Genomic DNA, 16,330 nt, shown 5'->3' with positions numbered 1-16,330 from the left:
CAGATTTCAGTGAGTTTCAGAGCTAAAATCTACTGAAATCTACAAGTTCTTGAATTTTGCCACATCTACAATCATGTACTGCTGATGTCCTTTCCTTCTTTACATAACCCTTGTAGGAGTGAGGATAGAGGAGCTGTGACAGATCAAAATAAGGACCTGAGTGCATGGCCGCTCAGCGAAGCGGTACAGCCACAGAGAATTGTTTGTGAAGTGAAGGAGGATTTCCTGGGAGAACTCGCTGCACAGAGACAATGTTAAGAAGCCTTTAAGATTCCCCTATGTGTTTATTCTTTTGAGTTATCTTCTGCCTTCGTGTCAACCCTTTCACGGTCAGGGAGTAGCAGGATTGACGACCGCAGTGCAGCCAACAAACCGACCAGCTGTCCAAGTGAAAGAGTGGATACGGCTAACCACAGCGCGTTGCATCACCAGAACAGCCCAGCCAGTTAAACTACCAGGACATTTTTTTTGTGTTTGGAATTAGGAATTAGATTTCAAGACGGTCTGTGAACACTAAGACCCTAGACAGGATAATAAGGCCAAATGTATTAAATAATAGCCTGGGTTATGGATTAGCATCCAACATGCCCTATTTTAATACTTTGTATCAGTGTCATGGATAAGTGGGAAATAGCCGATTTACAAGCTCACAACACGTCGTATTGTGACTCCCTCGTGTCCTTGCTGATGCATTGTGTGCACAGAGTTTGAAGTCAGTCGGATCTGTGGCCCTGGACAACCATCTCCCATATATGCCTTTACTGTATATGGGCATATTATGGTTATGTCTGAGTAATAGTGACTTCCCTATATATGGGCGTATCCGGTTTGTTCATGGTAATATATGAGTGATGTGACCGTGGTCCGCCCCCCCGGCCGGCCAGCCTGCCCTCCCAGTAGCTAATCTTAATATATAAGGAAATTTTATTTAAACATTTTTTTTTTTTTTATTAATTATAACTACATTGGATCCATTGGAACACAGGTTCTTTGTTCCATTTCCTGAAATGTAACAGATGTGGACATACAAGGTTACCACCCAACAACATTGATTATTTGTATTTTGCAGTTGAATTTATGAGGTCCTGTTTGTTCTGTTGTTGGTTATGTTATGTCTAATGATATGCTTGACATGAGGTACAGTATCTGGCAGTGGAAGTGTTTCTGATTCTAACTTCACTGACTGTACTTGCTCCCTGCTTAAATAAATCATTATCCCTACTGTATCTGCATATTAATATATGCAGATTTCATTCGATTATTCATAAATGTAGGCATTGCTAATAATAGCTTTAAAAAAATATATTTTAAATTCAAAGACTACCTTCAGAGTGGTGTGAGAGGATGAGGAGGTTCACACAGGAGGCACCCGCTCCGGAGCCAAAGATAGTGATCCTTTCTGGGTCTCCCCCAAAGCTGGCAATGTTTTCATTGAGCCAACGCAGGGCCTGAATCTGGTCAAGGAGGCCATAGTTCCCCTTAGCTGACTGGTCTCCTGTGCTCAGAAAGCCTGCACAACAGAGATAAAGAGAGAGAGAAATATATTAATTGTGTGCTAATGGAGAAAGGCACAAAATAAGAGGAGAGGGACAACATGTGTGACTGAACGCAGCAGATCCTCCACAAACAAATATGGGAATATCCAGTCATTGTTAGGAATTTACACAGTCAACCCTCAAGAGCTTTCAGAACAACGCGAACCAAATTGGTAAACTGCTGTATTATCTGACAGCTACCATGCAAGAGGTATAAGGTGCACCTACTGTATGACGCTCACAAAAAGAAGGACAAAAATACTTTAGGTAGCAGCCCCCCGCCCCCCCCTGCTGAAAACCACTTCCAGCGCACAGAATTCTGGTAGTAGAGACGAAGTACAAATGGTAATCGTATGCCGCTCTACTCTTAGAATGGCTGTGGGTAGAAATGTAACTGCATTCATCACTATGATTATTAGGACATGCCTCTTGGCAGAGATTTGTGCTCTAATGAGCACACCCTTCTAGTACTGAACCATGTTATCACAAAAAACTGTGAGAAGGCCTTCCAAACTGGCCCAAAACAATGAAACATTATGAAAAAGTCAGCTCCTCAGTTGTCCTTCGACAGTGCAGAGTGCAGACGGCACCTTGAAGGCAAGGGAACACTAAAAAGGCACATCAAACAAAACATGCAGCACACAGCAACGCATTTCAAACTACTAGAGTTCTTCCCCAGGAAGCAATGCTGCCTGCTATTTAAAGGTTCTATGACATTCATTTTCACTTTTTTAATTTTTTATATTTTTTGGGGGGTTTTATGACCTCAATTACACCCCAAAAATCTGAACTTTGAACATTCAGTGGATTTTCTGTGGTCTGGGGTTTTCTGAATAATTAGGCTGAAAAGTAATCTGAGCTTGGCCCTTCGGCAGTGAGGTCACAGCCGATTAATCCCGCCCACTCTCCTCCTCGCCCCTCCCCTCCCCTATCCTTTCCTTTGGGGGGGGCGGAGCAGAGGCGATGATTGACAGGCAAAATCCCTCACCAGCGAGTCAGCGACACCCGCAGGCAAAGATTTATTTTTTCATTGCAGTTGAAAAGTCTTTAGAAATGTGAGAGAAAAACACCTGCCATGGATCAATGGAGTGGAATTTTTTGTTAAAACTTTCTATACACGTTTGAAGGACCATGACAAAGACTTTTAATGTGTGGTAAAACTGAACGTCATGAAACCTTTAAGGCATCAAAGGTGAGAGCACCCCCGATTACAGGGCAAATACAAAACATGACAAATGCAATTCTTCATTAAGGCATTTAGGAGTCATTAGAATCCAATTGATAGATCCACATAATCCTCTACAAATGGACACGATTATTGTCACCACCTTTCAGAGGAGACTTCACTAGTCTACTGGGCCAGAATCTCAAATCAGAGGCAGTATGTTCCCTGACTTGATTAGTTAGAGGGGAGGTGCTGCAGAGTTGTGTCTATTTTTTGTGCTATCTCTATGTTGAATGATGTATGTTTTTAAGAACTCTCATTCAGCGAAAATAGTGGTTAAAGCATAAATTTCAGCCTAGTCAAAGACTGTTATGGAATTGTTTTAGTTTGTTTTACCGGGAAAGCATCCGTGTCATTTTAGATTGTAGCGTTGGCTATTCAAAAATAGCAGATATACACTTCGTGCATCTGCTATCTGCATCTGCTATTTTTGAACATTTTTGAAACATATTGATTGACTGGTTTGGAAGGCATTTCTAGAATCGGCCACAGGTCTTAATGGGTTAACTGTATGAGCCATAAAGTAAAAATTGTTTAATAGCTTTAAAATGTTTGGAAAAACTGTTTCAAAGAACAATTTTAAATGTACTCTTACATGGCTTACTATTATACTTAACCACTTAAACCCTTCAGTTCCCCAGGGCTCTATACAAGGTCAACTCCTGTTTTCCTCGACCACACCAAATCTCTGGATGATTAAGGTCACAACAACACAGCGGAGACACAGGATCCAGTGCGCAATGACATCACAGCTGGATGACCTCGACTTTGCGGACGACATCGCTCGGCTCTCGCATAGTCAAAAGCAGACGCAAGAGAAGAAAAGAGTGCTGGCAGATACCGCATCACAAGTTGGCCTCACAAGAGTCTTCAAGGTCAACATAACACTCAGAGATCCAGTGACGCTGGAGGGAACAGCACTTGAGGAAGTAAAAGCCTTCACATACTGTACGTACTTCGGCAGTGTCATAGACAGTCAGGGCGACACGGATGCAGACGTCAGAGCCATAATCGGCATGGCAAGAGCTGCATTCATCCAACTCAAGAACATTTGGAGCTCTAAAGAAAACAGCCTGCGGACATATCTCAAACTTTACAGCTCAAACGTCAAGCCAGTACTACTGTATGGTTCAAGTACACCGAATCTCTTGGCCGAAAATAGCTCACAACGCGTCACATTAACAGTTAGGTTCATATGGTTAAGAAACACGTTGAATAAGCCTCTGTGATGTCCCTCTTACAAGCTTGCAGCAGAATATGAGCACGTATTTCTGCAAGATGTCCATTATCACAGCCCTTCCTTTTAAATGCATAAGCTGCCTGTATGAATGAGTTTTTGTCTTATAAGGCCAAGATGTGTATACATTCCTTGGTTGTGCCTTGCAATTGGTATATTAGCACAATTTTAAATATAGCACTGACGAAGGTATTGTGACCTAAATGTTTGCTGCTACACTTGGAGCACTTTATGAGCATGACATTTTTATATAAAAATATAGGTAGGTAACGGAGATTAGCTGTCCACTAATCTCTCAAGAACAGATTCTGCTCTGCGTTGGAATCTGTCGTGAAGGTTCGTCATAACGTGTACGCACTGTGTGGGCGTGGGCGTGCCTTCAGATCAGGAAGCAGGCCGCGCTTTACCCAATCAAATGTAGTGGGCGGGATTTACGTGTCCGCTGATCCTTCCCTACTCGAAACAAGCCGAAACTAATTTAACAATGGCGTCCGCGGAGCAGACAAAACCACGGAAAGATATTCACATTTTAACTTGCTCTTTCATCATAGAAACAAGTGGGCTTATAACCAAAACGATCCATGTTCTCTGGGAGAAGTGGTGTTAGTGTTCCGTGTAGAAATATTGTTAGTGGGAATGAAAACATAGTCGCACCACCCGGAAGTGGAGCGTGAAGGCAGACTAAAACCCCGGTTTCCTTTGCGCACGTGTGCTGCGTCGTCATTGTCCCAGAGCCAACATGAGATAGTACAAACAGCAGAGGGCGCTGTTTTTCATTCTCATTTGGCTTTGGGTTCCCAGATTGGCTGTCCACAGACGGACACACGTACACGCGGACGGACAGAGAGGGTGCAAAACATAGTCTCTGTCACGCCTTCGGCCTGGCGGAGACAATAACATCCAAACCCAACTGAGAAATGACAATTGGTACACAACTTCCACCGTGCCACAGAAGCCAAGCGACAACAAAGAAAGGAGAGATCCACCATCCAAGCGCTTCTCCAACTACAGTACCAGTATGATAACAACCAAATGTAAACCCATTTGTCTGAAATGCCTCCATTGCAACAGAAACTGTACGTGGATCAAGGATCGGCCTCTACAGCCACCTGGAGACCCACAAATGGCCAGACCCACCAACCACAGGAGGACAATCATACTTGATTTCAACTGATCGCAGATTATGATCATTTGTGAAAATGCTGAAATGTTATAGTGAAACTAGCCTATTCACCCTGATGTGAAACGGCAGTTGGCCAAAATTTCACATTCACTGCAAGAGACGCAAAGCAAGATGTTTAGCTCTCTTTGGGAGTCACAAGATTTATTGTTACAAATTATGCCATTGTTAGCACATCATGACTCTCAACATTTGACCTTGAGTGTAACCAATCCAGTCGCACGACTGTCTGAGCAGCAATTTTTTCCCAGAGGGTAGACTTGCAGGCTGAACAGCCTTCCTGGCACAAAGCCGCATTCTCGGCTCAGCCAATCAAAATACCATGCAACTAACTCCTAGCAATCATTCCTACTTCATCAGTCAGAAGTGATTGATTGATTGAATAGTACAGTGGTACGATCAAACAATGGTGCTAAAAGGATAACACGAAAAGCCCCAGGGGCTTGTTTCCTTTGTGGTCCTGTGTATTCAATTCATCGAGACGTTTAAAGATGGAGGATCTACTCTGAATTAGACGGGCACATCTGCCAGAGAGACATAAAGACTCACGCTTTGGAGGCATATGCATCATGAAGTTGCCTGGCAGGCAGCTAAATCACTACTGACTGATCAACACAGAATGAGGATCAAATACTGTTTGACATTAACATTATTCATAGTTGATGAATAATGGTTTAACATTCTGCCAGGCAACTTTTATCCCATTTTCCTATTCACTGTCTTTGATCCTCATTCTGAATTGATCAGTATAGCAGTGATTTTGCTCCTTGCCACATAACTGTATGGTGCATCTGCCACCAAAGCTTACATATGAATATTTCTGCCTCAAAGTAAAATATGTATGTCCCATTCAGAGTAGATCCTAATTCCATATCCTTTGTAATGTAGTTATAGGTAATAATGTAATGAATTGACATGCACTTTCCCCCCGTGCATCCCCTAATGTTGTTTTTTTGGCAGCCCCAAGAGTCAAGCCCCAAGAGAACTGGAAATGGCTGAACCGAGGCACAATAGTAAAAACCATAGGGTCACCAAAATCAGTAGGCTTCATCCTGGAATAATTCGATTTTGAGGTGTCTTGTGTGAAAAATATTAATATTAATACTTGGACTGAGGGTGGTGATACAGGATAGGTCATGGGGTCACTCAAATAGTTACAGTTCATCTTCTAGGGAGCATGAATGCATTCAACAGGTTTCCTACCAATCTGCCCATTAGATCAGGGGTCTTCAATGTTTTCAGGCCAGGGACCCCCAAACTGATGGGGAGATGGAGCAGGGACCCCCTACCTCAGGGATATTCAACTAGATTAGGCAGGGGGCCACAATTGTAAAATGACTTGAAGTCAGGGGCCACAAGACTGTGATAACAAAACCGTTTGTTGTGCGCTATAGGTCCGATAGGACACAATAATATTATGTCCATTATGGTAACTTATTAGGGCCTGCTTCATACTGCATTCAAGCATTTTGATGTTTGATAGGAACATTACTGTGTCAGTTCTTGGTGCACAGGCTAAGACAGGCTTTTGATATTAAGAAAATAGGAAGTAGATATTTCAGTGTGCCTGGTGCCACAGGTCCCGGGCATAGAAGTATCTTGTATTAATGAAAGTTTTTCTCATTAGTTTTGAGCACCCAGGTGATAAGAGCACAAGCTCTTATGATGTGTTTGGATGAAGATGGAGAAGATGGAAGCTGGACAAAATCCACACAAAACTAATCAACATAAAGGAGCACAACAGGGGTTTTGAGTGCAGTTCATCCATCACGGACCATTCATTTGTAACTATTTCCGAGTTTAGAGTGGATGTTGTTAATAACACCAAAGAAATGATTCTCCTTATGCATCCATTAGCGTGTATGCGTTAGTTTTGTGTGGACTTTGTCCAGCTTCCATCTTCTCCATCTTCATCCACTTCAAACACATCATATGAGCTTGTGCTCTTATTACCCAGGTGCTCAAAACTAATGAAAAAACCTTTCATTCATACGAGACGCTTCCATGACAACCAAAATTCAAAATGTTCATCCTGTACAACCAACCATCTAGTAAAAATTTGTTGCATTTAATTTTACATTGGAACATGGAATATGTTCCAGGGACCACAAGAAAGCTCCGCTGGGGCCGGATTTGGCCCACGGGCCACCAGTTGAATAACACTGCCCTACCTCGCAGGGTGGGGGGGCTACAACATATATTGTATAATTGTATAAAATTGTGTTTCATATGTATAAACAGACCATGTTATTGTGCATTCAATACTAAGCTACTAAAATAATACAGATTAATATATTCATGCTTTAAAAAAAAAACATGAGTGAGTAGGGTGTCCGTACCAATACCATTTATAAACATACGCCTTATTAACTGAGAACCAAAGTGAAAGTGTTGACTCAACACTATCAACAATCTGTCAATTGCACAAAAATCTTGTTTAGAAGCTATTCAAAATGGACAGAATCATGATTTATTTTAGACATAAATATTTAAAGACAAATGGACATTTTTGAAAAAATATATAAAAAATGTTTTATAATTAAAAAAAAAAATCTAATCTAACAACAATTTTGCGGACCCCCTGCAGTACCTCCGCGGACCCCCTAGGGGTCGCGGACCCCCTGTTGAAGACCTCTGCATTAGATGATGAGATAACTTGTCTGAAAGTGGAGTGAAACATAAATGTTCCACTTTTACACGAGGTATCTCAAAAGGCAAAATTGTGGCCTATAGGGTGCTGTTAGAGAAAAAGCCAGGGTTCACCTAAATCAATAGGGTTCAACCTTGTTGAGCACATTAAGTTTCATGGCAGTCTGCCCATTAAATTCTGAGATATTGTGTGTGCAATTAGAAAATTTGGCCAAAGGGTGGCATTAGAGTAAAGGCCATTGGTCAGCAAAATCAGTAGAGGCCATCGAGCCTGTGTTGTCCAGCCTCACGGCAAGAGAACGTTTGTTGCTGAGTAGGCCTAGTGCTGCAGCTGCACTGTACTGTGAAGCTGTAGGTATGCTGTTTGGCTGACCTTATCACCTGCACAATATCACATTGAGATGTTCTGTTCTGTATAAATGAAAGTGGTTTCATCTGATTGACATTGCCATCCTTAAGCCTGATTTATAATTTGGTGCGCAATCTACAAGCTTGTAGATCTGGTAACATGACACTGTCATATGATGGATAAAAAAAAAAGTCCCACATTCTCACTAGTGTGGCAAAAAAAAAAGAAGAAGAAAAAAAAAAAAAGGAAATGGAAAATGATTATTGGCGGAATTGTTTAGTTTTGTTGTATAATCGCTGTTGGAGGAATGAGGGGAAAGGCCATGGGGTCACCAAAATCATAAGGATTCATCCTGCAATCTGCAAAAAAAGAGAGAGAGAGAAAAAAAAAAGATAAATGATATATATTTTATGCAAGTGGACATTTTGGCCCATGGGTGGCGCTACAGGAAAGGCAGTCAGTGAGGTTTATCCTCTGCGGAACATGAAAGAATCCACAAGATGTCTTGTATGGACTTAAGTGGTGGATGGATGGACCAATGTTTCCTTTCTTGGGTTCAATGAGTAGATGTTTTCATTGTTTTGTTGTTATTTTTATTTGTTAGTTTTTTTTGCAGCTGGCCACCTGGCCAAATTATGTACTGAGACCAATGAGTGAGATGATCCTTGTTGTCATCCCAGGGAGAGGCAAGCGATTGGTCGAACCAACTCAATGACCTCTCTCAAACTGTCAACTCAGACATGGGCTGCTGATGATACCCAGAATCCCAACAGTGATTGCATCCACAGCTGCACAGCCAAGCTGTCTGGAAACAGCTGCCTGGCAATTGTCTTTTCATTGTCAATTGTCTTCAGGCAAAATGAGAGACTCACAAAAGCACTTGCACAATACAGTTAAATGCATACAAAGTCAGTTGCCTTATTAAGAATTAGCATGCTAGTGTAACATGATTCCAACCCTGGTCTCCTTCAACTTCAACTTCAAGTTTATTGTCACATTACACACTTTTACAGGTGTAAAAGTGTGGGTGAAATTGTTTTCCACCACCCAACACATTCAGTTATGACAACAAACAAAAAAGTAAGATAACAGGACAACAATATCAAATGCACATAAGGCGCATGCTGAAAAAAAGAAATAAAAATGAGGTAGAATATCACTGTCTCTTGTACAAGTAAGAGATCACTTATCAGAAGATACTGCATAAATAGAGCACCAGATATAGAATATCACAGTATCCTGCATGGGAAGCAAATCAGTAACAGAATAGCCTAGCCCGGGGGTGGGGGGGGGGCCCCCACCCCCGGGCTAGGCTATTCTGTTACACTAGCATAAGCTTGCATTCTGTGTAGTTCAATTTGAGAGGATAACATGAAGAAATTTGGCTCGTCTGCCAACATTGAAGATAAGTCAAAGAAGTTCCCTCTCCTCTTCTCTTCCTCTTTCAGTATAAGTTTTCTTTCTCTCCATCTGCTGAGTTTGGGTTCCTGCTGACTTTAGCGCTGAGAGCAGCAGTTTATGAGGCTGAACTCATGCATATTCAACACTTGCTTTAGGTAACAGCCAAGGAAGTGAGGAGTCTTCAACCTCAAAGTGAAGATAATAGGATGAAGAAGGGGAAGTGAATAGGTCAAAGTGAACGGAAGAAATGTGAACAATCAACTGAGCTAAATTTGAAACATGAAGAAATATTTACGTCTTGGAGAAAAGTGATCAGTCAGGATAGCATTTGTAAGAGCTTAACAGAAGGGGAAAAAAGCTGCATAATAAAATACTATTCTACAGCTACTAATATTATATTTTATTTTGCTGATGTCAGCTATGCATATTATACAGTAAGAAGAAGAAGAAGAAGAAGAAGAAGAAGAAGAAGAAGAAGAAGAAGAAGAAGAAGAAGAAGAAGAAGAAGAAGAAGAAAACCTTTAAGAGAAGAAGGGTAAAACCCTCATCCTGTCCTGCGCTCAGCTGTCTCCAGGCCTATTGCCGTGCTTCACTGGTTTCTGAATGGAAATCTATATCCTGTTACTGGACCAGAACTCAAACCAATGAACATTGAGATGAGTCAGAGTGGTGGCTACAGTCAAGGCTGCTTCGGGCTTACTGGGCTTACTTCAGCCCCAGGTCTACGATGGTCAGGGACATATCATGAGCCAAAATATTTATTCATTTTCACATTTATTGCCATAGAAATTTTCATTGATTACTTGATATGTTTGCTTACAATTGGTCTGATTTACATCAGTGAACAGACACATGCAACTGTAGAGAAATGCTCTGACCTACATGCTGGTGAGTGACAAGTGAAGCAGAATGTACTGTAAGTCAAAGCGTCTAATGGGGAGAAATTTGAGTCGTGTACATCAAAGAAAAGTGTTACGATGAAAAAGAGATACGCGATAAGGAGTGTCTGACTCTGGAGTGATAAAAAATCATCCCAAAGCTAACTTTATTGTTTAATCCCTTTCAACCTAGCATCCCTATTTTGGGCATGTCGTTATAGGTAAAAAGAATGAAAGAAAAAGCTGCTACAGTATTTACTAATTGTCTCCGCCAGGCCGAAAGGCATGGCGAGAGAGTATGTTTTGCCCCCTGTCCGTCCGTCCGTCCGTCCGTGTGTCCGTGTGTCCGTCCGTCATTCTGTCATTTTGTGTACAGCTAATCTCCGGCACCGTTGGCTTGATCGCAGAGACTGTGCACACACACTCCCTGGATGCCAGAGCAGAACCTCTGCTCCAATTTTTTCACATGGGCCTTTTATAGCGCCACCAGGAGGCCGATTTGTGCAAAACACATTTCTGAACAGTACTCCTACAGATTTTGGCCAACAATCCCCCAAATCGGTACACAGTATCTCTGTAGTCATTAAAAGAAACGGCTCATTTCAGATTTTTCATATTCCATCCTGATTGGCAAAAATTGTCTCTCAAAGTTTGCAGGAGTACCGTACTCCGTTTCGAACAAAATGCCTCAAATCATGAACACAGCATGCAATTTCCGTGAAATGTTGCACACACATTCCCATTAGGCCGGGGAAGAAATGCCATTTGAAAATGTTCAAATCAGCCTCATGGTGGCGCTGTAACAGGCCGATTAGTGTTTTTACCTATAACTTCACCGATCAGTGTAAAACTTTGTATGCACACTCTTTAGAGGCCAAGGAAAAACCTATGCCCTGCATTTTTCACATTTGCCTTTTATAGCCCTTTTATTTTTTTATATTAAGCCTTCAGATTGCGGTGAAACTTTGAATGCATATTTGCACTACGTTGAGGAACAAAAAAAACCTCTCCAATGAATCATCACCTTACCGTGGTGGAGAGGTTTGTGTGCCCCAATGAACCTGGGAGCTGTGTTGTCGGGAGCCTAGTGCTCCTGGTAGGGTCTCCCATGGCAAAGTGGTCTCGGGGGAGGGGCCAGACTAAGAATGGTTCACCAAACACTTCATGGACAATTCAAGACGAAGTGATGCGACCCGGCCCGGAGGAAGCCCGGGGCCCTCCTCTGGAGCCAGGCCCGGAGGAAGGGCTCGTCAGCGAGCGCCTGGTGGCCGGGCTAACCACGGAGCCCGGCCGGGCACAGCCCGAAGAAGGAACGTGGGCAGATCTTCGCCGCCACGTGGGCCCACCACCCGCGATCGGAACCAGTGGGGTCGGGTGCACTGTCAGATGGGTGGCAGTGACAGCAGAGGTTCCAGACGGACCAATCAGGGGCAGCAGAGGCTGACTTTTGGGACGTGGAACGTAACTACGCTGGTGGGGAAGGAGCCTGAGCTGGTGCGGGAGGCAGAGCGCTACCGGTTAGACCTGGTGGGGCTTGCCTCCACACATAGCAAGGACTCTGGAACCAAACTCCTGGACAAGGGGTGGACCTTGTTTTATTCTGGAGTTGCTCAGGGTGTGAGGTCTCAGGCGGGTGTGGGGATACTCACAAGCCCCCGGTTGAGTGCCATCACGTTGGGTTTCACCCCGGTGGACAAGAGAGTCGCCTCCCTCCGCCTAAGGGTTGATGGGGGGAAAACTCTGACTGTTGTCTGTGCGTACGCGCCAAACAAGAGTTCAGAGTATTCGGCCTTTTTGGATACCCTGCATGGGGTCCTGCATGGGGCTCCGGTGGGGGATTCCATAGTCTTGCTGGGGGACTTCAACGCACACGTGGGCAATGACGGGGATACTTGGACTGGCGTGATTGGGAGGAACGGTCTCCCTGATCTGAACCTGAGTGGTGGCTTGTTATTGGATTTCTGTGCTAGTCATGGACTGACAATAACAAACACCATGTTCAAACATAAGGATGCTCATAAGTGTATTTGGTACCAGAGTACCCTAGGCCAAAGATCAATGATCGATTTTGTAATCGTATCAGCTGATCTGAGGCCGCATGTTCTGGACACTCGGGTGAAGAGAGGGGCGGAACTGTCAACTGATCACCATCTGGTGGTGAGTTGGTTCAGATGGCGGGGGAAGCCTCTGGACAGACCTGGCAAACCCAAGCGTGTAGTGCGGGTGAACTGGGAACGTTTGGAGGAGACCTCTGTTCGGAAGGAATTTAACTCCCACCTCCGGCGGGACTTCTCTGGCATCCCTGTGGAGGTTGGGGGCATTGAACAGGAATGGGCAATGTTCAAAGCCTCTATTGCTAAAGCTGCGGCTGTGAGCTGTGGTCAGAAGGTCTTAGGTGCCTCAAGGGGCGGTAACCCTCGAACACCCTGGTGGACAGCGGTGGTCAGGGAAGCCGTCCGACTGAAGAAGGAGGCCTATCGGGGTATGATATCCCAGGGGACTCCAGAGGCAGTTGCAAGGTACCGACAGGCCCGAAGGGCGGCAGCCACAGCTGTGACGGAGGCTAAGCAGCGGGTGTGGGAGGAGTTCGGGGAATCCATGGAGAAGGACTTTCGGGCGGCACCAAAGTTGTTCTGGACGACCATACGGCACCTCAGGAGGGGAAAGCGGGGAACCATCCAAGCTGTATACAGCAAGGATGGGGCTCTGCTGACTTCAAGTGAGGAAGTCGTAGGGAGGTGGAAGGAACACTTTGAGGAACTCCTAAACCCAATGACATCAGACCCACCCTCCCTGACAGGAGCAGAGCCTGAGGATGATGGGGGATCGGCGTCAATCTCCCGGAAGGAAGTCACTGAGGTAGTTAAACAACTCCACAGTGGCAAAGCTCCGGGGGTGGATGAGATTCGTCCAGAAATGCTGAAGGCTCTGGGTGTTGAGGGGCTGTCTTGGTTGATACGTCTTTGCAACATCGCGTGGAAGTCTGGGACAGTACCGAGGGAGTGGCAGACTGGGGTGGTGGTCCCACTTTTCAAAAAGGGGGACCAGAGGTTGTGTGCCAATTACAGAGGTATCACATTACTCAGCCTCCCTGGGAAAGTTTATGCCAAGGTACTGGAAAGGAGGGTCCGGCCGATAGTCGAACCTCAGATTCAAGAGGAGCAATGTGGTTTCCGTCCTGGTCGTGGAACAACTGACCAACTCTTTACTCTGGCAGGGATCCTGGAGAGGGCCTGGGAGTATGCATATCCGGTCTACATGTGTTTTGTGGATTTGGAGAAGGCATATGACCGGGTCCCCCGGGAGTTTCTGTGGGAGGTGCTGCGGGAATATGGGGTGAGGGGGACCTTGTTGAGGGCCATCCAATCTCTGTACGCCCAAAGCGAGAGCTGTGTCCGTGTGCTCGGCAGTAAGTCGGATTATTTTCCAGTGGGGGTTGGTCTCAGACAGGGCTGCGCCTTGTCACCTATCCTGTTTGTGATTTTCATGGACAGGATCTCGAGGCGAAGTCGTGGCGGAGAGGGTATACTGTTCGGTGAGCTAAGGGTTGCGTCACTGCTTTTTGCGGATGATGTGGTCCTGATGGCACCATCGGTCCGGGACCTTCAGCTCTCACTGGATCGGTTCGCAGTCGAGTGTGCGTCGGCTGGGATGAAAATCAGCATCTCCAAATCTGAGGCCATGGTTCTCAGCAGGAAACCGGTGGATTGTGCAGTCCGGGTAGGGAATGAGGCTTTGCCCCAGGTGAAGGAGTTTAAGTATCTCGGGGTCTTGTTCACGAGTGAGGGGAGGACGGAGCAGGAGATCAGCCGGAGAATCGGAGCAGCAGGAGCGGTATTGCAGTCGCTGTACCGCACTGTGGTGACGAAAAGAGAGCTGAGCCAGAAGGCAAAGCTCTCGGTCTTCCGAGCAATCTTCGTTCCTACTCTCACCTATGGTCATGAAGTATGGGTCATGACCGAAAGAATAAGGTCGCGGGTACAAGCGGCCGAAATGAGTTTTCTCAGACGGGTGGCTGGCATCTCCCTTAGAGATAGGGTGAGAAGTTCGGTCACTCGGGAGAGACTCGGAGTAGAGTCGCTGCTCCTTCGCTTGGAAAGGAGCCAGCTTAGGTGGTTCGGGCATCTAGTACGGATGCCTCCCGAGCGTCTCCCTAGGGAGGTCCTCGCTGCACGTCCCACTGGGAGGAGACCCCGGGGCAGACCAAGGACCAGATGGGCGGATTACATCTCCACACTGGCCTGGGAACGCCTCGGGATCCCCCAGGAGGAAGTTGCTAATGTTGCTCAGGAGAGGAAGGTCTGGAGCTCTCTGCTGGAACTGTTGCCCCCGCGACCCGACACCGGATAAGCGGTTGAAGATGGATGGATGGATGGATGAGGAACAAATGCCACCCTTTTAACATTGGCCTGTTATAGCGCCACCAGCAGGTCAAATTTAGCAAAACACATTTTAGAACAAAATGCCTCAAATCATGCATGCAGTGTCCGATTGCTGTGCACGGCCTAGGAATAAATGGCACCCTTTTCACATTGGCCTATTATAGCCCCACCAGGAGGCCATAATAACCTACCTGACCTGGCGGAGACTTGTGCTCCGAGGAGCACTTTTTATAGTTTCACTGTGCGACACCATCATATAAATCAGGCTTATGTGGTTAAACCTGAGAAGGAATGTTCATCAACCTCATCACAGAATGAGCGGAATGAGGAGGTGAGCACATCGGCAGTGAAGTTAATTAAAGTATTGAGATGAAGAAAACTGTCTGCATTGTTTACAACAAGTATAAACGAGCGGGTGAAATTATTTTATGCAAGCTTCCCACAAATTGCAATTACATTAGCCTAAATGAAAGTATGAGTAAAATTAGGCTTTCGTTTATAAACAAAAATATAATACATAACCTCACTGATATCCATTAAGCATGACATTCTAAGGACATAATTTAGGTCTTTTCCACATACAAAAGAAATTCACGTTTGAAAGATAAGACAAAGCTTCTCAGTCCCAGGTATGGCAGGTTAAGACGGAACTGGCTACAACTGTCAGGTCTTCAGGCCAAGGACCTCTTAGCTGAGATAGAGACGAGCAGGGACCCCCCCCCCCACTACATATATTAAACATTATTCTTTTTTTAGAAAGCCTTCAATGTAAGTTGATCAGAGGCTCCTTTCAAAGCTAAATCACCATATTTAGCTGATTGTCTCATCAATGTCTGTTGACCGTTTTTGGGACTAGCTTGGAAGTGTTCCACAGGTTTTCTTTTTAAGTGCCTAACTGCCTATGGGTTGCCTCCAAGTGATGCTGCAGCTTTGATGGCTTCATAGATTTCTTATATCATATGTTTTTCGTTTGTTTGTTTACACATTATCTTTGCTAATAATATGTTGGATTCACGTTAATGTGTATTCTCAGACATTTACATTATTACACAGAAAATTGGTGGCCCTCCTGAAGCAGTGTTGATTTTGACAGCAAATTTTGATTTAGTTTTTGTCATAGTCTTTTGAATACAATTCTGTTTAGTTTTAGTCATATTTTTGTCATCTGAAAAGTTTTTGTTTTAGTCTAGTTTTAGTTGACGAAATATCATAAGATTTTAGTCGACTAAATCGGCAGTTGTTTTTGTCGACAAAAGGTTATTTTGGCGGTGACTTGATGGCGTCGCAATGGCTGATTTTACAATTGGCTGCATGATGAAAATAGCCGATCTACATAACGCGTTGTGAGCTTGTAGATCTGCTGTTTTCAGAGCGCAACACCCAAGCGCAACCAAACATAAAATTACTTGTCTTTTAGTTCTACTGAATGTCTTCTCCACTAGTCCCTCACTAAAATTTTAGTCTAGTTTTTATTTGTTGACGAAATTGTCAATA

The 16,330-nt window shown here is 44.5% G+C and overlaps 1 protein-coding gene across 1 annotated transcript in view; it reads right to left on the bottom strand.

Moving 5' to 3' along the window:
- The window catches only part of nlgn2b (neuroligin 2b), a 95,308-nt gene that overhangs the window by 8,339 nt on the left and 70,639 nt on the right, over positions 1 to 16,330 (bottom strand). Inside the window, exon 5 of the mRNA XM_080434856.1 lies at positions 1,325 to 1,510. Within this exon, the coding sequence (XP_080290982.1) occupies positions 1,325 to 1,510 (186 nt within the window). The remainder of the gene's footprint in view (positions 1 to 1,324; positions 1,511 to 16,330) is intronic.

This window comes from Gymnoscopelus braueri (genome assembly GCF_963280865.1).
Source record: "Gymnoscopelus braueri genome assembly, chromosome: 8".
Classification (NCBI taxonomy): domain Eukaryota; kingdom Metazoa; phylum Chordata; class Actinopteri; order Myctophiformes; family Myctophidae; genus Gymnoscopelus; species Gymnoscopelus braueri.
Note: the sequence above shows the minus strand (reverse complement) of the source record. Positions and strands in the feature narration are given on the sequence as shown.